The 24,659-nt window shown below is 63.3% G+C and overlaps 1 protein-coding gene across 1 annotated transcript; it reads left to right on the forward strand.

Annotated features, from left to right (window-relative positions):
- The first annotated feature begins 7,268 nt into the window (after positions 1 to 7,268).
- RAPGEF3 (Rap guanine nucleotide exchange factor 3) lies at positions 7,269 to 23,579 on the forward strand. The gene is given in 28 exon segments (XM_042796999.1): positions 7,269 to 7,667; positions 12,866 to 12,919; positions 13,251 to 13,357; positions 13,463 to 13,584; positions 14,474 to 14,648; positions 14,954 to 15,038; positions 15,231 to 15,291; positions 15,569 to 15,645; positions 15,784 to 15,930; positions 16,093 to 16,114; positions 16,117 to 16,201; positions 16,438 to 16,526; positions 17,173 to 17,251; positions 17,535 to 17,685; positions 17,775 to 17,857; positions 18,223 to 18,262; positions 18,399 to 18,480; positions 18,558 to 18,704; positions 18,804 to 18,901; positions 19,110 to 19,235; positions 19,322 to 19,503; positions 19,613 to 19,703; positions 20,078 to 20,128; positions 20,280 to 20,367; positions 20,508 to 20,572; positions 20,832 to 20,886; positions 20,982 to 21,053; positions 22,255 to 23,579. Coding segments are annotated over 28 exon segments (2,829 nt in total). The 5' UTR covers positions 7,269 to 7,391; the 3' UTR covers positions 22,374 to 23,579.
- The last annotated feature ends 1,080 nt before the right edge of the window (positions 23,580 to 24,659 follow it).

Raw genomic sequence — 24,659 nt, forward strand, 5'->3', positions numbered from 1 at the left:
TCTGCAAAAGAAGCTGAAATAGCAGCTCCGGAATGCCCAACGTTTTGGGGTGAGATGAGAACGTTGTTGATGAGATGTGGCCCCAGTTTGCGAGCGCATCACTAAAACGCTTGCAATTAAATAATCTTGGGGGTAGCATCACAGTCTGTAATTTAATAAGCAATTCCGGGGCTGTATCTTAGCCCTTCATTTCTGCAGAATTCATTTCTGTTTGTCAGCCAGCACAAAGCTGTGTCTGAAAGGCGAGGACACGGGGTCCTGCCATCTCCTATGTGCTTTGGGGACAGCGGGAGGGAGCTCGATGGTTCCCCGTCCCGCAGCTGGCCAGGGGATGGTGCAGGATGCCCGGGATGGAGGAGGTGTGCGGCACAGCCAGGAAACTGAACATAAACCCAGGACTGTTTTTCCATCCAGGAGAAATAAACCCCATCCTTGCACGGCCAACAAGGCGGCGAAGCCGACTGATCAACCCGATCCCACAGCACCCGCCTGTCGAGGTTGCAACACACCTTTGCCCGTGCAAACCCATCGCCGGGGTCCCCCAAACACCTGAACCCCGACAGCCGGGCTGACACGGCTCTGCCATCCGTGGGGGGTCCCCCGGGGGCGGCTGGCCGGCGTGGGTACCCACTCCTCGGTGGGAAAGGCCAGCCCCGGAGCTATAAAGAGCATCAGCCTGACATCTCCCGAGCTTTATTCAGTGCTGACACTGTGCGGTTGCTGCTTTTCCCACAGAAAGCCGGGGCCGGCCCGCTGCGTTCCTGGAATGCTATTTTATCCCCAATTTGATTTACGGAAGAACCCGAGAGGAGCCTGGAGGTGGAAGGGGGGTTGAAAATCGGCCTCGTAGATCTTGCAGGCACTGGGGAAAAGCTGGGAAAACACCCCAGGAAAGGCTTGACGGCGAGGTTTTTGGGGTGGGCTTGGAGGGGCCCGAGCTGCCAGCGGTCCCCACCGAAGCAGCAGCCCCTGGGGCAAACACAGCCAAGGGCTCAGCGGGGACCCCTCCCCTTGGCAGAGCTGCGCCCCAGCCTCATGACAGCACCCCCCGAATTTGCCCTTTGCTTTCCACCCGTCCTCCCAGTCCCCAACATCCCCCCGGGATAGGCTATTTCTGCTGCCGCCTTTATTTATGCTCAGCTATTTAAAGCTTCAAGCTGTAGGCAACGTCTGGACACTCGCCCTGGGAATGGCCGAGTCCCTCAACCAGGGAAACGACCCCGAAATGCGGCCGCTGCCCCCCAGCCCCGCTGCCATCTCCACCCCGGAGGGAGGTGGCTTTGCCCCGGGTCCGCCGGGGCTGCGGCGAGCCCCCCCGGGGAGCAAACGCCAGCCCTGCCTGTCACCCTGCAAGCCCTGCTCTGATTTACAACCCCTGGGAAGGGGCCAGGAAGGGTTTCCCAATCCCGCCGATGGGGTTTATTGTAGAGATTCCGAGCGGGAGCGCTGGCCACGGCTCGCAGACCTCGGGGAGCTTCTCATCTCCCGGGGAACGGGCACGTCTTGCTGGAGGCTCGGCTCCGGGTGGCTGCCACCGCGGTCCCTTGGTGATGGGGGGCGGCGGGTGCGTGTCAGAGCAGTCCTGAAATTAGTGATTTGTGCTAAAAAACAATGAGGAGGCGGCGGGCAGCAGCGAGCCCTTGGCTCCAGCGTTGCAAGGGGGGACTCAGCCTGTCTGCGGGGGCTGAGGTACCCGCGCCGGGGGCACCAGTAAATCGCGGGGAGACGGGAGGTGACAAAGCAACACTAAATCATTTGTGTCCTGAACTACCCGTAAAAATGGGGATTTATTTTGGTTTGGTTTGGTTTTTGGCCAAAACCTGGGTGATAACAGCTGTTCTTAGGAATTATTCGAGTCCTGAAACACAGAGATCAAAGCCTGGAGGATTTTGTTGAGGGCTGTGCGTCGCTGCCAGGCCATGCCACTGAAGGGCTGAGCACTGCTGAGGTTTGAGGGGTCAAACAGCCGTTTGCAGCCACACCAGCACCACCAGTTTCACTGGAAAAGATCTGGGAGCAGCAGCCAAAAACCCTCCCTCTGCAAAGTCACCCAGCTCGAGCAGGTCCCATCAGCTGAACACACTCCGCACATTTCCATGGGGCCAGGCCTGCCTGCTCCGGGAGATTAATTATTATTCAAGTGCAGATAAAATGAGCAAGTTAAATACAGCGATAAAGAGTTAGATAAAGCAGAGCTGCTCTGTTTGCATTTTATGGCAAGGCAGAAACGCTCTGCTCGGAGCTCACCAGACTCGGGGAGCTGGTGCAGCCTGTTGGAAACGTTGTCCCTGCGGCTGGAGCCGGTGACCCGGCACGCTGGCTGGGCACAGGGCCGCGGCACGGCAGCGATCCTCCGGCGTTCCTGCGCCTGGTTCACACCTGCAAAAGCGGCAGGGGGAAGGGCCCGGGTGCAGGAGCAGCTGCTGGGGGTTGGTGGGTGCTGGGTTTCTCCACAACCGGGGTCCCACGCTGGGCATCGCCGGCCCAGAGAGCTCTGCCGTCGGGTAAGCGACGTCCCGCGTAGCTCAGTGACACCCCCCGTCACCCCAGGGAGGGGGTACATCGTCCAGCACCGCTGCGGGATGCCCTCACGCCCCCACCCCCCCCCACCCCCCCCACCCTAAAGCATCTTCCCGGTCCAGTGCAGGCAGGCTACCGGGCTGGATTTCCAAAACCGTCATCCCAGGAGGGGCTGGCCCTCGCTGTGGGATGCTAACGCCCAATTTCCTGAGGGATTGGGACCTCCAGCAGCACCCCCAGCACGCAGCGGCTGTGGGGTGCGCGTGGGGGGATGGCCACCCTGGCTCCCCAGGAACCGGCTCACTCCCCGGGCCCTTCCCTGCCAGCACGGCTGCGCCAGCCACGCTCTTGGAAAGTTTCCCGAGCTCTGTCGGGGCTGGGGGCCGTTTCCAGGAATGTTTGGGGGGGGGGGGGGTTTGAGGAAGTGAGACGGCGACAAAGGGGCAGGGAGAGAGCTCTGGTGAGGGTGGTGGGGCACTCTTCATCTAAACTGGGATGGGATGGGGTGGGGATGGGGTTGTGTGGGATGGGATCGGGTGGGATGGGGATGGGATTGGATGGAGTGGGATGGGATGGGGTTGGATGGGATGGGATGGGGTGGGATGGGGTTGGGATGGGGATGGAGTGGGATGGGGATGGGGTTGTGTGGGATGGGATCGGGTGGGATGGGATGGGGATGGGATGGGGATGGAGTGGGATGGGGATGGAGTGGGATGGGGATGGGGTTGTGTGGGATGGGATGGGGTGGGATGGGATGGGGATGGGATGGGGATGGAGTGGGATGGGGATGGGGATGGAGTGGGATGAGGATGGGGTTGTGTGGGATGGGGATGGAGTGGGATGGGGATGGGATGAGGATGGAGTGGGATGGGGTTGTGTGGGATGGGACCGGGTGGGATGGGATGGGGATGGGATAGGATGGAGTGGGATGGAGTGGGATGGGGATGGGGTTGTGTGGGATGGGATCGGGTGGGATAGGATGCAGTGGGATGGGGATGGGGTTGTGTGGGATGGGATGGGACAGGGTGGGACGGGATGGGATAGGATGGGATGGGGTGGGGTGGTGGAAGCATCCGCCAAGATGCAGGGAGAGGGAGAGGAACCGCCCGCGGTCCTCCGTGGGGCCCAGGCAGGTGTCACGTCCTTGGCGTGTCGTGCCGCATCCACACGCAGCCTCCCGGGTGGGGCTCCCCCGGGGAAACGCCGCTCCAAGAGCCTCCTGCCTTCCTCAACCCTCTTCCTCCTTCTCTTAATTTGCTCTAATTTGCATGGAGGGCCGGGGGGGGGGGGGGGGGGGGGGGGGAGGCACGTCTGCGCAAGGCAGGGATCCCTCACCCGTCTCAGCAGAGCCCCGGGGGGCCTGGCCGGGGCAGCCCAAAGCACTTTCCATCAGGCTGGGGAACTTTCCAAAGGTTCCTCCCTGCAGCAGCCGAGCCAGCATCCTCCTCCTCGGCGCGGCGGCAGGGCCGTATCCTGGCCCGCTGCCCCGCCAGCATTTCCACCCCAGCATCAGCTCCGTTGCTCGCAGCCCCAGCCCAAACGCTCCCTCCACGATGCTCTTTGGGGGTCGGGGGGGGGATGTGGGGGGGTTTGTGGCCCCGGGGGGGTCCTTTATTATGGACCACAGGGACTGGGAGAGGCTGCAGAGCGTGGCAGGGACTGGTTTAGTGTGGAGCGTGTGTGTGTTGCACCCCCAATGTCAGCCGGGGGGGGGGGGGGGGTCACCTGGGAAAGGAGAAGTGGGGACCCCCCAGGGCCTTGGGGCCGCACAGGAGGGGTGTACATGTGGGTGAGGGGCTGCACACGCAGATACATGTACACGCAGGGTAGATGCACACACAGGCACACGCAGGTCCGGGCACATGCAGGCACAGATGGGTACACGCTCACGCAGGTACATGTACACGCAGGCACATGCACACGCAGGGCAGATGCACACACAGGCACACGTACACACATGGGCTGAGGAGGTGCACACGCAGGCACACGCGTGTCCAGGCACGTGCAGACACACAAGGGTACACGCACACGCAGGTATATGTACATGCAAATACATATACATGCAGGCACATGCACACGCAGGGCAGATGCACACACAGGCACACGCAGGTACACACACACATGGGCTGTGGAGGTGCACATGCAGGCACACACGTGTCCGGGCACATGCACGTGCAGGCACAGATGGGCACATGCACACGCAGGCACGTGTACACGCAGATACATGTACATGCAGGCACATGCACACGCAGGGAAGATGCACACACAGGCACACGCACACGGAGGTACACGCACACATGGGCTGTGGAGGTGCACATGCAGGCACACACGTGTCCGGGCACATGCACGTGCAGGCACAGATGGGCACATGCACACGCAGGCACGTGTACACGCAGATACATGTACATGCAGGCACATGCACACGCAGGGAAGATGCACACACAGGCACACACACACGCAGGTACACGCACACATGGGCTGTGGAGGTGCACATGCAGGCACACACGTGTCCAAGCACATGCACGTGAAGGCACATGTACACTCCAAGGGACAAATGGGCTCCCGGAGCGTGGTGCCACATTTTGGGGAGACCCTGAGCCACCCCCCCAAACCCCCACAGCCTGTGCCCACGGCACGGGGCTGCGGCTGGGCTGGGGGGGGAAGCTTCCAGCACTGGTGCTTTCCTGGAAAAACAAAATATGCTTAAAATTGTAAATACAGAAACCACGCGGTGAGCAGGGCTGGGGGAGCCTCCACCTCCCCAGCACGGTCTGCGTGTGCGCCCCGCTGGCCTCAGGTGCAGAAGGTGCATTTTTTGCAGCAGAATAATCAAATAGGGACTTTTGCGCCCGTTTCTACAGCGTCCCAAGTCCTGGGTGCTGCCGCCTCCACCCAACCCACCCACGTCCGCTGTGTCCGTGGGGCCTCAGCTGGGAAACTCGACCAGCACCGCTGCAGGATGGGGACCTGCTCCACCGCGCGTTTTAAATGCCATTTGATGTGGCATTTAAATTGAATTTAAAGTGGTCAGACAGTGCCAGGCCTCATCCACCCACCACATTGCTCCCTGCCCGGCTGGGACCAGTGACAACCTACCAGTGGAACAGACTGGGAGCCCTTTAGCGAGCTCCTGGGGAGGGGGGGGGGGGGGGTGTGGATTTGCGCAGAGGATGGTTACGCAGCCCCTCCCCTGCTTTGCCTTGAAAATCCTGGACCAGATCACCACGAAGGAGCGCAGATTCCGGGCATGGTGTAAAGGCTGACAAATCTCGGGGTGACCCCCGCGGGAGGTGGGTGCTGCAATCTCTGGGTGCAGCAGCCGCAGCAGCACCCGGAGCCTGGAGATCTCCAGGAAAATGCCTTTTTTTCTGCTGCCGAGAGCTCGCCGGAGAAGCAGACCGGGGGAGGCTGTCACCTTCCTGCACGGCTGCTCAAGGATCTGCCCAAGGCCACGCTGGGAGATCCTATTTCCCCAGGCCCATGTGGGGTGGCCCCCAGGAGTGACAGGCCTGGGGAGCCTGGCGTGACCCCCAAAGTCCCCTGGGGTGCCTGATCAAGAGAAGAAGCGGGCGTGCATCAAGGATGCTTGTCCAAACTGCTTGTATCCAGCTGACATTTCTCATCACTTTGCTGGTTGGGGTGAGGCCTTATTTAAATATATACATTTTAAAATCTTTTTTTTTTTTTTAGTTAAAAAAATAGGATTTATTTCAAAAGCTTCTTTTGGCAGAAAATCCTTTCTTTTTAGCCAAAAGCCCCACTAAAAGCACTCCCCAGACCGCTGGGCCACACTCCAGATCTGCTCCTCTGTCCTCCCCAGTCGGAGGCTCAGGGCCACCTCCCCAGTACAAATTGCCTCCCACTTTCCAGCACCCCTGCGCCCAGTTCTCCCCTCACCAGATGGGGCCCTGCAGGACTGGCCAGAGCTGGGGGGGGGGGTCCCTGTGGTTCCCCAATCCCTGGGTTCTTGGTGGGGTGAGCAGGAGAAAGGCAGGGACTTCCTAGAGACACCCAGAACCCCAGGGTCTCGGTGGGATGCTCAGGGGAAGGGTAGGGGCTACAATAGAGACCCCAAAACCCAGGGTCTTGATGGGGTGCACAGGAACTCCTGGAGACACCCCAAACCCCAGGGTGTTGGTGGGGTGTGCAGGGGATTCCTAGAGACACCCCGATCCCTGGAGTCTTGGTGGGGTGCTCAGGGGAAGGGTGGGGGCTGCTACAGACACCCCAAATCCCAGGAGTCTTGGTGGGGTGCTCAGGGGAAGGGTGGGGGCTGCTACAGACACCCCAAACCCCAGGGTCCTTGGTGGGGTGTGCAGGCACTCCTGGAGACACCCCGTTTCCTGGGGTCTCAGTGGGGTGCTCAGGGGAGGGGTGGGGGGGGCTGCTACAGGCACCCCAAACCCCAGGGTCTTGGTGGGGTGCGTGGGGACTCCTGGAACCCCCGGGGTACACAGGGGCTCCTGGAAACACCCCAATACCCAGGGACCGGGGTCCCAGCAGGACCCACAGGGCTCAGGCTGGATGGGGGGGGGGGGGGGGAAGGTCCTGCGGGTGGGGGTCCGGGCTGCCATCCCCCCCCCCCCGGACTGGTCAGTCCAGGGTTGGGATCCCCAAAAGGACAGGGGGGGGTCCCAGTCCGGAGAGCGGCGGGGAGGGGCTGCGGGCGGGGTGCCCCCCCGCCCCGTTCCCGTTCCCGTGTTCCCGTCGCCGTTGCCGGTCCCGGCCCGCCCGGGGGCGGAGCGCGCCCAGCCCGGCGCGGCGGCGGAGCCGAGCCCGGCCCGGCCCGGGCAGCCCCGCGGAGCTCCCGCCGCAACCGGAGCACCGACCGGGTTTGCGGTCACGATGGTTTCGCCCCGCCGCTCCGCCGCATGAAGGTGCGCGGGGCCGGGGCAACCGGGGAGGCGGAGCGGCGGGGCCCGGGACCGCCCGGAGCCCGGAGCGGGCAGATCCCACGGCGAACCGGGCTGGAGCCGGGGACCGGTGCTGCTCCCCCCTCCCCGCCGCCGCCCCCCGGAGGGCCCGGGGCTGACGGTAACCGGCTCTCCGTGCTCCTCAAGAAGATGCACTTGTTCCGGAGCTCCAGCTACGAAATCCGGCTGGAAGGCGAGGGGGGCAGCCTGCCCCGCATCCAGGGCATCCGCTGGGTGAGTGCGGGCTGGGCGGGGGTGGGGGGCACAGCCTGGCTGGGGGACCCCCCCCACCACCCAGAGCCCCGAGGGACGGACCCCGAGCTAAGGAGCCCCCTTCCCCGCCGGCTTGCCCCGCCGCCCCCTCTCAGCATCCCTCCTTTCGCCGGGGGGGGGGGGGGGGGCGGTGTATGTGTGTGTGTGTGTGTGTGTGTGTCTGCTTTTGGCCGGCTGCGGGGTTTCGGGGGACGGGGGCCCCCCCCTCCAGCCTTCTGGCTTCCTCCAACCCCGCTTTCTGAACGCGGCTTTTGCGGGGCAGGTCTGGCCCTTCCCGGCTGGCCTGGCAGCGGGCTGCGAGCCGTGACCCTGCTCCCCCCCCCCCCCCCCCCCAAAAAAAAAAAAAATGCGTGTTTGCTGGGCCTGGCGTGCAGGGAGCGAGGTGAGGCGTGCAGGGAGTGGATTTTTGCAGCCCTCACCCCTTCTCCAGGCAGAGCTGGCAGCCAGGCGTGAAATAAGCCCCGTGCTATTGTGCTCCGGCGCACGGCGGCCGGGCAGCGCACCCCGACCCCGAGCGTGTGAACAGGAAAGACCTTCCCTGAGGCACACGGGGTTCCAAACGTTCCCTCCTCGCCGGGTCAGGCCGTTTCGACAGGAGAAACTTGTCACTCGGCAGCGGGACGATGCCTCAGCATCACGTTCTCCCTCCCCGGGTCCGTGCCATCCCCTGGCCGCGAGCTGCTGGTCTCTTGGGGGTCCCCAGGGTGCAAAAGGCACGCGGTCCCCGCTCTCTCTGGTCTCATTCCTGTCCCCTTCGGGCTGGGAGGTGACCCTGGAGCCTGTTCACCTGCCCCAGCTGAGCTTCATGACCTTTTCCTTCCCACACTGCTTGACCCAAGACATGTTTTTAAGGAAAAAAGTTAAATTACTTTGAGGGAACAACCCCTCCTTTCAGCATTTCTATGCAGCATGCAAGCTCCTTCACAAATAAGAAAGCTTTCCTCTCTTTTCGCCTTCTTCCTGATTTTTTTTCTCCCCAGAACTTTTAGAAACTTGATTTTGGGAGGGTTTTTTTGAGTGGCAAAAAGCCAGGGAGGTCAGGAAAGCAGCAGGCAGGAGCGTTACTGTGCCAAATTGCCAGACTGGGAGAAACCTGATAAAATCTGGTGGTGCGGTGGCACGTGCAGTGTGGCAGGAGTGTCCCCTCCCCGGGTGGCTCCCCTGCACGTGGGGACAACCTCCGGCTGTTTGAGGGGAGTGGAGCTGATCTTTGCAGGGAAAGGGGGTGTTTTCCCCCACTTTTTGCAGGTACTCCTCGGGGCAGGTATGGGAGAGGTGAATGGCAGGGAAACCTGGCTGCGCCTTGGAGCAACAGTATTGACCCTTGTCCCCATCGCTGCAAGCCTACGGCTCCTGGAGACTCCTCCTCACATCCTGGCTCCGTCTCAGCCCTCCTGGGGTCCTGTTTGCCCAATCCTGGGGCCAGCAAATCCCTTCTGGCTCCGCTCTTTGCCGCCAGGCTCCAGTTCCCTGGAATCAGCAGGACATCGCAGCCCGGCGTCCCCAAGCAGCTCCGGTCCTTCACCCTTCCCAGAATACAAGTGCCACCATGACAGCTCTCACTGCGTCCCTGGAGAGGACGGAGGGGACAGAGCAGGTCCCCCAAGCAGCTCCGGTCCTTCACCCTTCCCAGAATACAAGTGCCACCATGACAGCTCTCACTGCGTCCCTGGAGAGGACGGAAGGGACAGAGCGGGTCCCCCAAGCGCCCCCCCGTCCCCTCCCGGGGGGGGGGACAGCAAGCCCCTGGCTGGCTGCCGGGCCTTTGGAGGCTGCGGATGGGCGAGGACTTTCTCCGGAGCCGTAAAGCCTGAAATAACTCCCGTTGTTTTCCTTGGGATCCCAAACAAAAGCGGCGCGCGAGCGTGGAACGGTCAGTGCCGGCCTTGGCCAGCTGCCCGCCGCTGCCGGATTTCTGGAGACAGGCAGGATCTCAGCATCCGCGTGTCCCGTAAGCAGGAAGATGGAAAGAGGCAACTCCTTAGGAAGCTGTTTGGAGACGGCGGCCGTGATGCTGCGACAATTAGGCAGGGGCCGAGGGTGGGGAGGGCATCCTGTGGGTCTGGACCCAGGAGCTGAGGAGCAAGGATGCTTCGGGAAGGGGTTTTAGGGACCAGCTGTGAGATTTTGGCCTCTGTTTGCAGTGAGAAAACCTCGGGAGGGAGAAGCTGCTCCGAGCACTCATCCTTGGGCAGGGTTTTTGCAAGTCTCCTTCGGTGTCCTTGTGAGCGCAGCTTGGAGCGGGACCGTGGCACGTCCCTGCCTCAAGGACAGACCTCACTTATGGGGTGACAGCAAAGGCGGTTTGGGGACCAGAGCAGCTGGTGCTTGCACCCGAGGGGGTGACATCACCCTCCGGGTCCCACGGGAGGCAGCTCCACGCTCTGGCCACAGCCCGGCTCCTATTTGCAAACATTTGCTCTGCAATTGCCGGCGCGTTTCCTGTTCCACGGGGCAGTCACGAGGCTCAGGAAAGTTTGCAGAGTGAGTAAGTCACGGCGGTGTCCCAGCCTCAGCGGCGGTGCGGCTGGGTCGGCAACGTCCCCAGGGACCTGCTGCGTTCGAGGAGCCGCTTGTTTTCCATCCGCTCCCCGAATCTCTCCTAAGGCAGTTGCAAACTGCTTTGGGGGGGGGGGGGGGGGCAGGTTGGTGGCTCAGCCGAGCTGTCCCGAGGAGGATGGGGAAGCCCTGGGGGTATGGAAAGGGCTGGAGGAAATAAATGAAGGAGCAGCCTGAGCTGGGCAGGGGGTGTGAGCAGGCAGGGTTTGGGACAGGCAAGCAGGCAGCGTGGGGCAGAGCACCCACCTGAGCACCCACGGGGTGGCCGCCTCCATCAGCCTCCTGCCTGGGCCAGGAGGTGCCAGGGCTCCTCGGTTTCCCCTCAGCTCCTGGTAGGTGGTTTTTGTCCTGGAATTCATTTGCAAAGAAGGCTTCTGCAGCTAATTACTCCTGCCCTTGGCTTCCTTAATTGAAGCTTTCATCCGGACCGTCCCTTTTGCTCAAACCTTGCCAACCAGCCGGGAGCCAGCAGATCCGAGGAGGATCTGGCCCCGGAGCCGCTGGTGTTTCGAGTGCCCACCACCTCCACCACCAGCCCGGCATGCTGCAGGCCTCTTACAGCCAGAAATAAACAGGGAGGGAGGGAACCACAAAACCTTCCCCTCAAGGTGCCCCCCGCCCCCCCCAAGGAAGGATGGCCCTCACCCTGTCTGGGGGTTAATGCTCAAAGTACATTAACTGCCTTGGCCCGGGCAGCGCGTGGAGAACAGGTCTGACGGGTGCTCTCAGCTTCCCCTAGCCGTGATTTATGCAGCACACGCAGCGGAGATGAAAGGTTGTTTATTCAGGGGGAGCTCGGGAGCCTTCATCCCTCTGGGCAGCGCCTGGATGGGACCTCGGCCGCCTTTGCACTGGGATTAGGGTGCAGACAAGGTGGGCCGTGGCTCATCCCTTCGCTGCTCTGCTTTTCCCCGGAGCATCCCTTACCTCGGGGGGGGGGGGGGGGGAAAAACCTGGGAGAAAAAATAAGCACAGGGATTAAAAAGCCCCTGCTGATGGGGGGGGGGGGGGATAACCAGAGGGAGGAGCGGCGGTGGAGAAGCTGAGGGCTCGAGCGTGGCCTGGCAGGGATCGGCATCGCTCCCCGCCGAGCTGAACCCGGTGCCGGGTTGTGCCGCGGCAGCTCGGACCGTCCCCAGCTATTCCTGCTGCTGCGAGGCCGGATCGCTCCGGGGGGGACTCCCCGAGCCAGAAAGGGGGATGCTATTTTAGGATGGGTAAACAGCGGCGACATGGAAGAGCCGGTTTAGAAAATAGCACCGGATCAACTCGCCACGTGCAGATTGAAGTTAAATAGAGTAAAAAAACTCGGTGGGTGACTGGGGTTTTCCGTCCCCAAAGGGTGCGTTTTTCCCCTTTAGGCTAAGGGTGCACTGAATTGCCGGTGAGCCGGCTGTGCCATGGATCAGTGAGGTTTCCTGCTTTGCCCTCATCCTGCTGACAGCCATCCCACTATTTGCGTTTTTTTTACAGCTGTTGAGGCCTGAGTTCACATCTTCAGTGACCGCCACAGGCTCCTGCTTGAACTCAGAGCCTCTGACCACGAGCGAGGGAAATTTGGGCTTGTTTTCTTCTAAGACGCCTTATTTTAGGCGTGTCTCTGTTGAATTTTACCCGCTGCTGTTTCCCCATACCCAGCATGTGCTCGGTGACTTTCTGCCTTGCTGGTCCATTGTTTCCAGGATCTCCCCTAAAATCCTTTGGAAAAAATATCTTCATACTCGCCAGCTCTTCGGTACCCAGTGAAACGTGAGGTTACACATCACCCGTAGCAGTTCAGCTCTTTCGCTGCCGTGCTCCTCTGGGCGCCAGGGACCTCGCAGCCCGGTGGTTTGCTGCAGCTGATTTTTCAGGATTTATTGCATAAGTTTTTCTGGCCATGCTGTGATTTGAGACCCGTCCCCCAACACCTTGCCTGCAGGGAAGGGTTTGGGCACATGCTCCTACCCTCATCCTCTGCAAGAGCTCTTGCTCCCCGTCGTCTGCCACGAGACAGATTGCCCACAGGGTCCTGTCCTTGGTGTCCTCCGCAAGCTGAGCCTCCAGCTCTCCAAAGCTTTCTTGGGCTGTTCCTGTAACCTGCCAGAGTTTGGGATCTTTTCCATCCTCTTTGTCTGAACCCAGCTTCAGATCTGGAGGAAAACCCCTGGGCTTTGGACACCTCTCCCTCCCCTGGGGCTGTGCCAGCTTCCCCAGGTCCTTCTGAAGTCCTTCTCCTCCAGTGAGCAAGCTCCATGTCTCAAATACGATGTCTTTGATGCCTGTTTGCAAAGATTTTACTTTTAACTTCCTTCTTTTATCTCCCAGCTCCCTCATTCGACTGCACTTCCCTTTCCGAAGCTAAACGTAACCGCGGGGGGGTTCTGGGGGTTAGGTCCCCGCTACACGTCTGTTTTCGGCAAGGATGGGGCAGAGTAAAGGCTTTGCCCTGGTTTTAGGAGACTGGTGCTGGGGAGAGTGCAGGGATGCCTGCCTCCTCGCCTGGTGCGGAGCTGAACTGTGCCTTGGGGGAGGCAGGAGCCCTCCTGGGGGGTGCAGGGTGAGGGGGGGACTCAGCAGACACCCCCCAGCCACCAACCCCCTTCTTTTTGGTTTTCCAGACCCCGCTTTTGGACACTGAATCCACCCTGGAGTATGGACACAGCCTTACCCAGGTGGGTGGGCTGGGAAAACGCACAAGGACAGAAGTTTGGGGAGGTGGGAGATGGAGCCTCGAAGGCTGTGAGGGGTGGGGGGCCAGAGCACCCCCATATTGCGGAGTCCTTGGCTCAGCTCTGGGCTGGTCACCCCCTTGGGCTCGGTTTTTCCTGCGGGTGGGCGATGGAGATCCTGGGGTGTTGGGGTGGGCGTGCAGGTGTATCCCGCCTTGGCAGGGTGTTGGGGGCACGGCTGAGCCTGTGAGGTGTCAGCCAGAGCCCGCCACCCATGCCCCCCCCCCCCCCCACCGCTTCCCCTGCAAGCTGTAAAATCCCCTCCCACCCCCAGGCATCCTCGGAGAAGATCTGGCGAGCCGGGAAACTCCTCTTCATCCACCTCACCAGCACCCGCCCTGGTCTCATCCGGGACCACAAGCATCACCTACGGCACCACAGGTAGGTCGGCGACCCCCCCTGCCATGGGCATCCCAGGCAAGGGGTTCACCCGGGGTGCTGCAGCCCCGTTTTTGGGGATGGTTCTCACACCCTCCCCCCTTGCAGGCAGTGCTGCTCCGGGAAGGAGCTGGTGGACTGGCTGCTGAGCGCCGGGCTCGCCGTCCAGACCCGCAGCCAGGCCGTCGGCATCTGCCAGGTGCTGGTGGACGGAGGCGTCCTGACGCACGGTGAGGGTGGGCAGGGGCAGCCCCCCCTGCGCGGCCCTGGGGTCTCGCGAGGAGAAACTGGGTGCACTGGGAGGGCTGCTGGGGTCTCCTGTGGGTGCACGTGGCACCCTACGGGTCTCCTGTGGGTGCATGTGGCACCCTATGGGTCTCCTGTGGGTGCACGTGGCACCCTACGGGTCTCCTATGGGTGCATGTGGCATCCCATGGGTCTCCTATGGGTGCATGTGGCACCCTATGGGTCTCCTATGGGTGCACATGGCAACCTACGGGTCTCCTGTGGGTGCATGTGGCATCCCACGGGTCTCTGTGGGTGCATGTGGCACCCTATGGGTCTCCTGTGGGTGCACGTGCCACCCTACGGGTCTCCTGTGGGTGCACGTGGCACCCTACGGGTCTCCTATGGGTGCACGTGGCACCCCACGGGTCTCCTGTGGGTGCATGTGGCACCCCACCGGTCTCCTGTGGGTGCACGTGGCACCCCACAGGTCTCCTATGGGTGCACGTGGCACCCCCACGGGTCTCCTGTGGGTACATTTGGCACCCCACAGGTCTCCTGTGGGTGCACGTGGCACCCCCACGGGTCTCCTGTGGGTGCATGTGGTGCCCCACCGGTCTTCTGTGGGTGCACGTGGCACCCTACTGGTCTCCTGTGGGTGCATGTGGTGCCCCACCGGTCTTCTGTGGGTGCAAGTGGCACCCCACGGGTCTCTTGTGGGTACATTTGGCACCCCCACGGGTCTCCTGTGGGTGCATGTGGCACCCCCACGGGTCTCCTGTGGGTGCATGTTGCGCCCCACCGGCCTCCTGTGGGTGCATGTAGCACCCCGTGGGTGCACAGCGTAGCTCACGCGTGCTCTGCACCCCCCCGCCCCCTCCCCGCTCCCCGCAGTGAAGCAGGAGTGGCATTTCCAGGACAAGGACACCCAGTTTTACCGCTTTGCCGAGCTGGAGCTGAGCCCCGAGCCCGGGGCCGGGCTCCGGGACGCGGAGGAGCTGCTGGAGGCACTGGCCTTCCTGGCCCAGCTGGGTCCCGACGCGCTGCTCACCATGGCCCTGCGCAAGCCGTGAGTGGCCGGGTGCTCCCCAGGGGCTGGGGGGGGTGGGGGTGGGGGGGAAACAGAGACACATGGGGGTCATTTTGACCCCACGCCCAGGCGGGTCTGGGGTACCAAAGGGGTTGCTGTGGATGGGGTGACCCGAGCATCTCTTCCACGGCTGTCAGGCTTGGGGGGGGGGGGGGGGGGGGGAAGAAAGAGGCTGCCTGGCTGGGGGGGGTTGTGCCTGGAGAGGGGTGTCTGCACCCCAAGCTGGGGTGGGGAGGGGAGGGGGGGGGGTACGGGTGGCTGCTCACCCCCAGCTCCCCTCCCAGGCCTGCCCAGCGCACGGAGGACGAGCTGGAGCTCATATTTGAGGAGCTCCTTCACATCAAAGCCGTGGCTCATCTCTCCAACTCGGTGAGCGCCGCCGCGCCCCTGCTTCCCGCCCCCCCACCCCCCCCCCCAGTGTGTCCCCAAATCCTCCTGCATCCCATCTGAGCATCTCCTGGCCCCCCCTGAACATCCCGGGGCCCCCCCCCTTCCCACCCTGTTCCTCCTCGCCCAGCTCTGCACCGGGGTGACCCTGATGGTGGGTGCTTCTTGGGGCAGGTGAAGCGGGAGCTGGCATCCGTGCTGATGTTCGAGTCTCACCAGAGGGCAGGCACCGTGCGTGAGTACCGTGAGCCCCAGGAGCCACGCAGGGCCGGCCGGTCCCCCCAAAAAAGGGTCCCGCAACCCGGGGAGGGCAGCTGGAGCCTTCGCCATCCCTGTGGATGCTCCTGATGTCTCCTCATGGACCAGGGATAGAGGGGACCGGGGAGCACTCACCACGTTTGCCTGGGCTGGGGGCTCGGGATGGGGGGGATGGAGAGGAATGCTTGGAAGGAGGCGGGGGGGGGGGGGGGGTCCCCCTCTTCGACTGCTCGATGCCGCCGTTTCCCCTGCAGTGTTCAGCCAAGGAGATAAAGGCACGTCGTGGTACATCATCTGGAAGGGCTCGGTGAACGTGGTCACCCACGGGAAGGTAGGGGCGTGCCTGCGGCGGCGGGGTTCTCCAGAGACACCCCACATCGCTGTCCCCCTCCTTGGGAACGGGGGCTCCCACCCCAGCCCTCACCCTTCGTGCCCCCCCCCCCGCCCCCCAATCCCCTTCCCTTCGCAGGGTTTGGTGGCCACCCTGCACGAGGGGGACGACTTCGGGCAGCTGGCGCTGGTGAACGACGCGCCCCGGGCAGCCACCATCATCCTGCGCGAGGACAACTGCCACTTCCTCCGCGTGGACAAGCAGGACTTCAACCACATCCTCAAGGTGGGCAGGGGGGCTCGCCGGGGTGCCGGGGGCCAGCCGGGACGCGCCGTGCACCCTCCGTGGCGTTTGCGAGGGAGAAGACTTCTCTGCAGGCCAGTGTGGGGTTTTGGGGTGCGGGCACGGCCGGGGGGATCCTGGCTGATGGGTGGTTTCTCTCTCTAGGATGTAGAAGCCAACACCATGCGCCTGAAGAGCACGGGAAGGTGGTGCTCGTCCTGCAGAAGAACCTGCAGGGTGGCAGCAGCCAGCCAGCCACGGCGCGGAGCAGCAGGTGACACCAGCTTGTCCCCATCCCTCCTTGCAGCCGTGCCGATGCTGCCTGGTCCCCCCGGCTCCTCTGCCGCTCTCTGGCTGCTCGCGGAGGAGTCTGCTGGGAGGATCGTGGTCCCCAAGGGGACACGGGGATGCCAGGCCACGCTGACCAGCTGTGTCGAGTGGCCCGGTGGCCTGGCGCAGTGGCCCTGCTCACAGCTGGGGTGCCATGTCCTTCCCTGACGTGCCCACCAGGTACTTCGTGATGGCCGGGACGCCGGAGAAGATCCTCGAGCATTTGCTGGAGTTCATGAGGCTCGACGCCACGCTCTATGACCCCGTGGGTAGGTAAGGGGGGGGGGGGGGGGTGTCTCTCCCCTGCTCTGGGTCCCACATCCCAGAGCCACCTGGAGATGGGCAGGGGGCTGGGGACAGGGCACCAGGGAGGGCACCAGCCCCAAGCAGGCTGCCTTATCCCCGCTCTTCGACCCCAAAAGCTGCTCCTCTCACCCTGAAATCCCCCGCTGGGGCTGGGAAAGGGAGGCAGCTCCAGGGCTGGGAGCATCTCCTCTCCCGCATCCCTCCGTCTCCCTCTGCCTTCGGAGAGGAGCAAAACTGGGCGAGAGGGGAACCAGGAGGTGTCCCCAGAGGGTAAAAAATATGAGCTGCCAAGTTGGTGTCGTCAGCGGCTGCCTTGGAGTTAACTCCCCGCCGAGCGCTGCACTTTTAGTGCAACCCTTTGACTTTTTTTCACACACACACCACACCCCCCCCTCGAAGCCTGCAACCTTGCCAGCCCTTTCTGTGGTGTTCGGGAGGAACAAATGACCCGCGATGAGCACGGTCGCTGGGGTGAAGAGCACAGGCCAACCCCACTCAGGGCACGGGTGGCCTTTTCCCGGCCAGCCGCACTGCCTGGCTGTGACCACCGTGTCCCCAACCCCCTGGGACACCGTGAAGGGTGAATGATGGTGGCGTGGTCTCTTCCAGATACGCTGCTGGGGGATTTCCTGCTGACTTACACCGTGTTCATGCCGACCTCGCAGCTCTGCAGAGCTCTGCTGCACCAATATCCTTCTGCAGCTGGATTTGAGCTGGGGGGGGTGGGGACACACACACACGACCGGGCTCCATCCTGCACCGTGCATCCCCCACCAGGGACCAGCCCGCTCAGCTCAGTCCCTGTCACCCCAGTGGGACTTCTGGGGTTGGCCAAGGGAGCCCCAAATCCCCCAGGCTCTTGGGCACAGGGCACATCCCCATGTCCCATCCTGTCCTGGGTGCATGCGTAACGGGGAATCCCACCCCCACCCCCCCCCCAAACCCGTGCTGGTTCCCTTGACTGGTCCCAGTTTCCGCGCGGAGCCGCTGGAGGGTTCGGAGCAGGAAAAAGCCACCTACTCCTTGCACAAACGCCGGAAAATCCTGCGGCTGGTGAGCCAGTGGGTGCTGCTCTACGGGCGGCTGCTGCAGGGCGACCGCAGCACCACGGCTCTGCTGCAGGTACCGGGAGCAGGGACGGGGGGGATGTCCCCGGGGGAGCCTGGCTGCGAGCACCCCGTGCTGAGCGCTTGGGCACCTTCCTCCCCCAGAACCTCGCAGACCTGGCGAGCCGGGACCCCCGGTTGGGTGGGCTGGTCCAGGAGCAAGCGCAGGACCGCCGGCGGCCCCGAGCGTGAGTCCCCTGGGGAAAGTGGGGTGTCCCCAGCCAAAACAGGTCCCCAAAGTGTCACTCACGTCCCCGGATCCCGCACCCCGCCGTGTGCAGGGGGATTGCACTTTTCACGGGGCTGAGCTTGCAGCCAGCAAAGCCATGAGTGCCAGGACTCGGGGAGGGGGGGGGGGGGGATGATGCCAGCAGCTCTCATGCCACCTTGTCCCCAGCCACAGGGAGGGTGTCGGACACTGCCGGGACTCCCTGGTGGGGCAGGGATGCTCGTGGGGGGGCTCGGTGGTGGCCTGAATCCTGGGGGCTGCAGGGCCCAATTCTTTCTCCAGCACAGGGAGGGCTCTAACACCACTTTTATCCTCTCTCTGCAGGCTGGAGAACGGAGACGGCAGCGTTTCTCCCCAGCCCAAGGTAGGGGTGGCCCTGGGGGAGTACCAGGGCTGGAGGAGGGTGAAGAGTTGGGTCACCCCAACCCTCCAGGGACCCCCGGCAAGAGGGGTGCTCGGTGGGGTGGCATCCTCCCCGCTCTCTCCCACCTTGGCCGCAGGCTCAGAGCTCAGTGAACTGGCTCGCAAGCCAGGAGGAGGCGATTTTGAACAGCAGCTGTGCCTTAAAAGCCCAGGACAAAGGTAGGGCCACGCACGGCTGGGACTGTCCCCTCCCCGGTGGCTGGGACACTAAAGTCCTTTTCCCTCCTCCCCAATAGTGCCCTATGAGATCTACAGACCAGACCACTCGTGCCTGATCACGGTGCTGCCCGTCAACGCCTCGGTGCGGGATGTCCTGCGGTCCCTCGCCCCCCGGCTCGGCCGGGACGGGGAGCACATCCTGGTGAAGGTGAATTCGGCTGGAGGTGAGCGGGTTCTCCCGGGGATGCCACGGGGCCGCTGCCTCGTGCCCAGCCAGGATCCGGCCCCTTCATCCCGCCACCGACCGTCCTCTCTCCCCGCAGATAAAGTGGGGCTGCAGCTGGACGCCGTGGGGGTGTTCACGGCGCTGGGGCTCAACGAGAGGCTCTTCGCCGTGAGCGTGGAGGAGCTGGGTGGCCTGGTGAGTGTGGGGAAGCAGGGACCAGGCTGGACCCTCTCCCCTGCCCCCCCCGCCAAGAGGGATTTGGGGCTGCAGTGCCTCTGTAGCAGCTCAGGGTTGGGGGTGTCCACCCCTCCCTGCTCCTCTCCCGTGGGGAAGGGGCTGGTGTTGCCTTCCCTGCTGCAGTGGCTAACAGCAGGAGGGGTCGGGCATCCTCTCCTGTGCGCAGACCCCCCACCCCGAGCAGCTGGGCCCCCACGTTGGCTCCTCAGAGACCCTGGACCTCATCAGCTCCAAGGACCTGGCCAGCCACCTCACCGACTACGACTGGAACCTCTTCAAGAGCATCCACCAGGTAGGGGCCAGCACCCGGACTGCGGCGGGAGACGCCTCCGGGGTGGCTTTGGGGACACCCCTCACCCACCGCGTCGGGCTCTGCAGGTGGAAATGATCCACTACATCGTGGGGCCGCAGAAGTTTCACGACGTGACCACGGCCAACCTGGAACGGGTCATGCGGCGCTTCAACGAGCTGCAGTACTGGGTGGCCACGGAGCTGTGCCTCTGCCCCGAGGTGGCCCGGCGAGCCCAGCTCCTCCGCAAGTTCATCAAGCTGGCCGCGCAGTGAGTGCCCCCCCCCGCTCCCCGCCCCACCCCATCCCAGCCTTCATCCTGGCCCTGCAAGGATGGAGCTGGCCGTGGCCTCCTCGCCTGACTCCGTCCCCGCCTGCAGCCTCAAGGAGCAGAAGAACCTGAATTCCTTCTTCGCGGTGATGTTTGGTGTGAGCAACACGGCCGTCAGCCGCCTGGCCAAGACCTGGGAGGTAACCGCCTGGGGGCTGCCGCCAACCTTTCGAGGTCCCCCGAGGTCTGCAGTGATGGAGCGGGGTCCCCTGGCTTGGACGAGGGTGGCTCTGGGTGCCGGGCTCCAGGCAGACCCCGCGCCCATCAGCTTTGAGCAAAGGGGCAGGATGAGCCCCTGAGTCTGGTTAGAGACCCAACCAGGGGCCGAAATCCTCCATCTCGGAGGAGCGACGGGCTCGGAGCCTCTTGCTCACGAGCACCCGGAGCAGGCGGTGCTGCCGAGCCCACAGAGGTGCAGTGGGGCAGCGGGGAGAGCTGAGGCGGGGGGGGGGGACACACACTCCAGGGAGGGGGTCTCCGGGGTGCTGGCGCCAGTGACCCTGTCTGTGCGCAGAGGCTGCCCCACAAGATCCGAAAACTGCACTCGGCGCTGGAGCGGATGCTGGTGAGCGCAGCCCCTTTTCCCACCCCGTATTCCCGCCCCCCCTCACTGTGTCCCTGCTTCCCAAAAGGTATCGAGGTCACCCGTGGCAGGCAGCAGCCGGGGCTGTGGGTCCCCTGCCCGCCCTGTGCTGAGGTCCCGCTCCCTCCCCCAGGACCCGTCGTGGAACCACAGGGTCTATCGCCTGGCCGTCGCCAAGCTGAGCCCCCCCATCATCCCCTTCGTCCCCCTTCTCCTCAAAGGTGGGTACCTCGGCTTGGGAGCTGCTGGGGGTGCTTGCTGGTGGGCCGGGACCCCTTTGGATTCATCCAGCCCTCCTCAGGGACCAGGAAGCCAAATCTGATCCCTAAATCTTCCCCCATGCCCACCTCCCCCTCCCCAGACATGACGTTCATCCACGACGGCAATCGCACGCTGGCCGAGAACCTCATCAACTTTGAGAAGATGGTGAGTGGGGCGGGTTGGCTCCCCGTGGACCCCCCCGCTTTGGGGGGCCCTGCTGTTTCCCCCCCCCCCCATCCCCTGAGATGCAGATCCAGAGCATCTCCGCGGCATTAGGGCAGCCAGGACCCCTGGCCGTCCCCTCGTTGGGGGGCACGGGGTGACCGCAGCCGCCGCTGAAGCCGGAGGGGGGGACTGTGTTTTACCAGCCTGGGAGCAAAATGGGGCCAGGTGACAGCAAGTGACCTTTGTGCATTGCCCACAGCACATGATGGCAAAAACCGTGCGTGTCCTGCAGCGCTGCCGGGGCCACACGCATGGTGAGTGTTCCTGGGGAGGGGGGGAAAGGATGGAGCCGGGCACCCACGGCCCTTTGGGGGATGGGGCTGAGCTCCCGCTCTCTGTCCTCACCCAGCTCCGCTCTCCCCGCTGCGAAATCGCTCCCCGCACCGGCCGGAGGACCCCAAAGCCGTCAGGATCTCCACGTGTACGTCTGGGGCTCACGTGTGTCCCTGCGCTGGGGCACCCCCACTCCTCGGGGCTACGCGGGGCCAACCCAGGAGAGCACGCACCCCTTGGGTGGGCGGGGGGTCCCACGGGGTGTCCCCAAGGCGTCAGCCTGGCTACAGTGGGTGCAAGCAGGGCTGGATGCTGGTGACGCCTCGGGGCGCCCAGGGATGGAGGCTGAGCCCCCTCTCCGGAGGGGTGCAAGCCCGTGGGTTGCCCGCTGCTGGCTGGAGGCACCGGTCGGTCGGCGGCTCCTCGTGCTTCCAGCATTTTGGGTGCTCTCTAGCTGTTAGGCAGCGGGTTGGGGCATTGCTTTGCCCCATGAAGCAAGTCTGTCCCCACTTGCTCCTGCTCCTTCGTCTCCAGCGGGTTCTTGGAGGTGGTGGAGGGGATCTGCGAGCTAAGGAGAGGTGATGGAGGGGATCCAGAGCTGAGGGAGAGGTGATGGAGGGGATCCAGAGCTGAGGGAGAGGTGATGGAGGGGATCCAGAGCTGAGGGAGAGGTGATGGAGGGGATCCAGAGTTGAGGGAGAGGTGATGGAGGGGATCTGCGAGCTAAGGAGAGGTGATGGAGGGGATCCAGAGCTGAGGGAGAGGTGATGGAGGGGATCCAGAGCTGAGGGAGAGGTGATGGAGGGGATCTGCAAGCTAAGGAGAGGTGATGGAGGGGATCCAGAGCTGAGGGAGAGGTGATGGAGGGGATCCAGAAGCTGAGGGAGAGGTGATGGAGGGGGATCCAGGAGCCCAGGGAGACACGAAGGAGATCCAGGAGCAGAGGGAGAGGTGACAGAGGGGATCTGTGAGCTGAGGGAGAGGTGACAGAGGGGATCTGTGAGCCAAGGAGAGGTGATGGAGGGGATCTGTGATCTAAGGAGAGGTGATGGGGGATCTGTGAGCCAAGGAGAGGTGATGGAGGGGATATGTGATCTAAGGAGAGGTGATGGAGGGGATCCAGGAGCCAAGCTGGAGGTGACAAAGGTTCGATGAGCTGAGCTGGAAGTGATGGAGGGGGTCGCTGAGCCAAGCCAGCAGCAGTGGAAGCGGATCAGTGAGCCAGCAGAGAGGCGGTGAAGGGGGATCCCTGAGCTGAGCCCGCGGTGACGGAGAGGGCTGGCAAGCGGAGCCGGAGGCGATGGAGGGGGATCGGCGAGCCCAGCCCTGACCTCGGCTCTCCCCGGCAGGCTCGGAGCAGTCCCTGAGCGTGCGGAGCCCCGTCTCCACCTGGGCTTACCTGCAGAACCTGAAAGCCATCGACAGCCAGAAGGAACTGCTGCGGCTCTCCCGCGACCTGGAGTCCTGACCGGGCCGGAGGGTCAGGGACGCGGCAGCCTGTCTGCCGGCAACGGGGGCAACCCCGTGGCTCTGCTCTGCTCCCAGTAACACGGGGCGCTGGGCTGTGCTGGAGCCGGCTAAGAGCAGGCTCTGCTTGGCCATGCCGCCGGCACCGGGCCGGCACCACGAGGCAGCCGGGAGCCCACGTGGGCTGCGGGCAGGTGAGGGCCATGGACAGTGAAGTGAGCAATAGAGGTATTTTTGTATGCAAGGCTGCACTCCCCTTTCTTCTCCGTGCAGCAGCTTGGTTTGACCCCCTGCACCGGCCGGCGGGGGGGGAGGAAGGAGCCCTGGCTGCCCCCCCAATGACAGGAGATGTTGGGTTAGAAGATGCTTCTTCCTCCTGGAGGGACTCAAGCCCGAACATCCCTATGAAGCAGGGAGCACCACGACTGTCTCCATCAGGCTGAGCTCAGGGTCTGGCTCGTGCTGCAGTACTGCCCCACGGATGCTGGGGGGCAGCCCCAGAGGGGACCTTCCCCTTCCCTCTGTCCTGTGTGTCCCATGGGAGGTGCTGGCTGCGTCCCTTGTCCCAGCCTCTGGGAGGTGCACAACCCCAGCAGCTGCGGGGAAGGTATCTTGATCCTCCCCAGAACTGTTGGGGCTTAAACCAGCCCGTGCTGCCTAATCCCAGCCGCCTCCTTGCCTCAGTTTCCCCACACGGCCTGGGGCAGGAATAGCCACGTACAGCCGTGGCACGGAGGCAGGACATCATCCATCACGGAAGGAAGCTGTGGTGGCCCCTGTGATGGAGATGGTGACCCGCTCTGACCGTTCCCAGCCCGTGACCAGTTGCTGCTGGGCCGTGAGCTGGGGTTTGGGGGAGAGACGCCTTTGAAAGAGGCAGAGCTGACGGGCCCCCAGGGGTGGGGACCCCCATCCCTGCCCCCCCTGAGCATCTCTGTATGAGCACAGAGCAGTTTTGGCAACGACCTTCCTGACGCTCGGAGCAGGCCTGGGTGAAGTTACGGGGTTCAGGGGAGATGGCATGTTTGCAGGGTACCAGCGCGGGGGAGGCTCGCAACCCCAGCCGGGACTCCACGGAGCCACACACCAAAGCCCACCCCCCCCCCCAGCCCTGCCCCAATTACCGCTGGGCTACGAGGAGCCAGAGCATCGATCTCACCACGCAGCTGAATGAATTGCTTCAATAAAAGTCCCCATCACGCTTAAATAACGTTTCGAGCGATGCAGCCCGCTATGAGCTGGGACGTGGGTTCCCTGCAGCTCCCAGCACCACCTCCACCCCAGGACCCCCAGGGGTTCCCTGCCCTCCCCCCCCTGCAAATCTGCTCCCTGAGGTCCAGGTTTTGCCACCCGGTCTCTAACCCCAGCCCCATGCATGGTCCCAGCAGCGTGCACGTCCAGCTAGGACAAAGCAGAGAGGCACCGGCAATTCCTCGGCCTCTCGACCCAAATTGGGCAGCCCAAACCTCCTGCTGTCACCTTCCCCGGGATGTTTGCCCCGAAGGACCGAAGAAGCCTTGAAATGAAAGAGCTCATGTGTGGGGAAGGAAGGGTTAAGCTAGACTTGCACATTTTCCAGATGTTTCTGGGCCTGCAGCTTCCCTTCAGGCTGCAGGTTGGCTGGCCGGGTGGATGGATGCGCCTCGGGGATTCCCATCCCTTGGCTGCAGGCGGGGTGCTGGCCCGGTCGGCTGGCTTGGCTGGAGAAATCTCCACTCAGATGGAAAACTTGACCCTCGTCTGGTTTTCCTGGTGCAGGCTGTGAAGAGCATCCCGTTGTGGAGCTCACCGTGCTCCCTGCTCCTCCGCAACCCTCCAGTCCGTATCCTCCACAAGCTGTGATTGATCCCAGGAGCATGAGCGTGAAGGTCCAGCCCCACCAGCAATTCCCAGGGAGCTGCAGAAGCCCCAAGATGTCCTGAGGATGAGGGGAAACTTGGAGAAATATTCTGGAAAAGGGCAACGAGTCCGGGGGGATGCAGAGAGGAGGATGGCAGGAGGGGATGGGGATGAAGCTCAGCGTGTGTGCAATTCCTGTCTTCTCCCCTCGGCCCCGGGGGCGCTTGACTCACCACCCTCCTGCAACACCCCTCCTGGACGAGGGGAGGAAATGACTGAGGGGTGAGAAAGAAGCCAAACCTGGTCCTTATTACACCAAACGCCGCTCTCCTGGGCCAGCTAATGCGCCGCGGGGAATTAAGGCTGTTGCAAGGCTGCTGAGTCAGCAGGACCAGCAGGTGCTGGTGAGAAATCACCTCCCCTTGGCTCAGGTGGTGTCCGGAGGTCG

This window comes from Tyto alba, unplaced genomic scaffold (assembly GCF_018691265.1).
Source record: "Tyto alba isolate M040663 unplaced genomic scaffold, T.alba_DEE_v4.0 Super-Scaffold_23, whole genome shotgun sequence".
Lineage (NCBI taxonomy): Eukaryota > Metazoa > Chordata > Aves > Strigiformes > Tytonidae > Tyto > Tyto alba.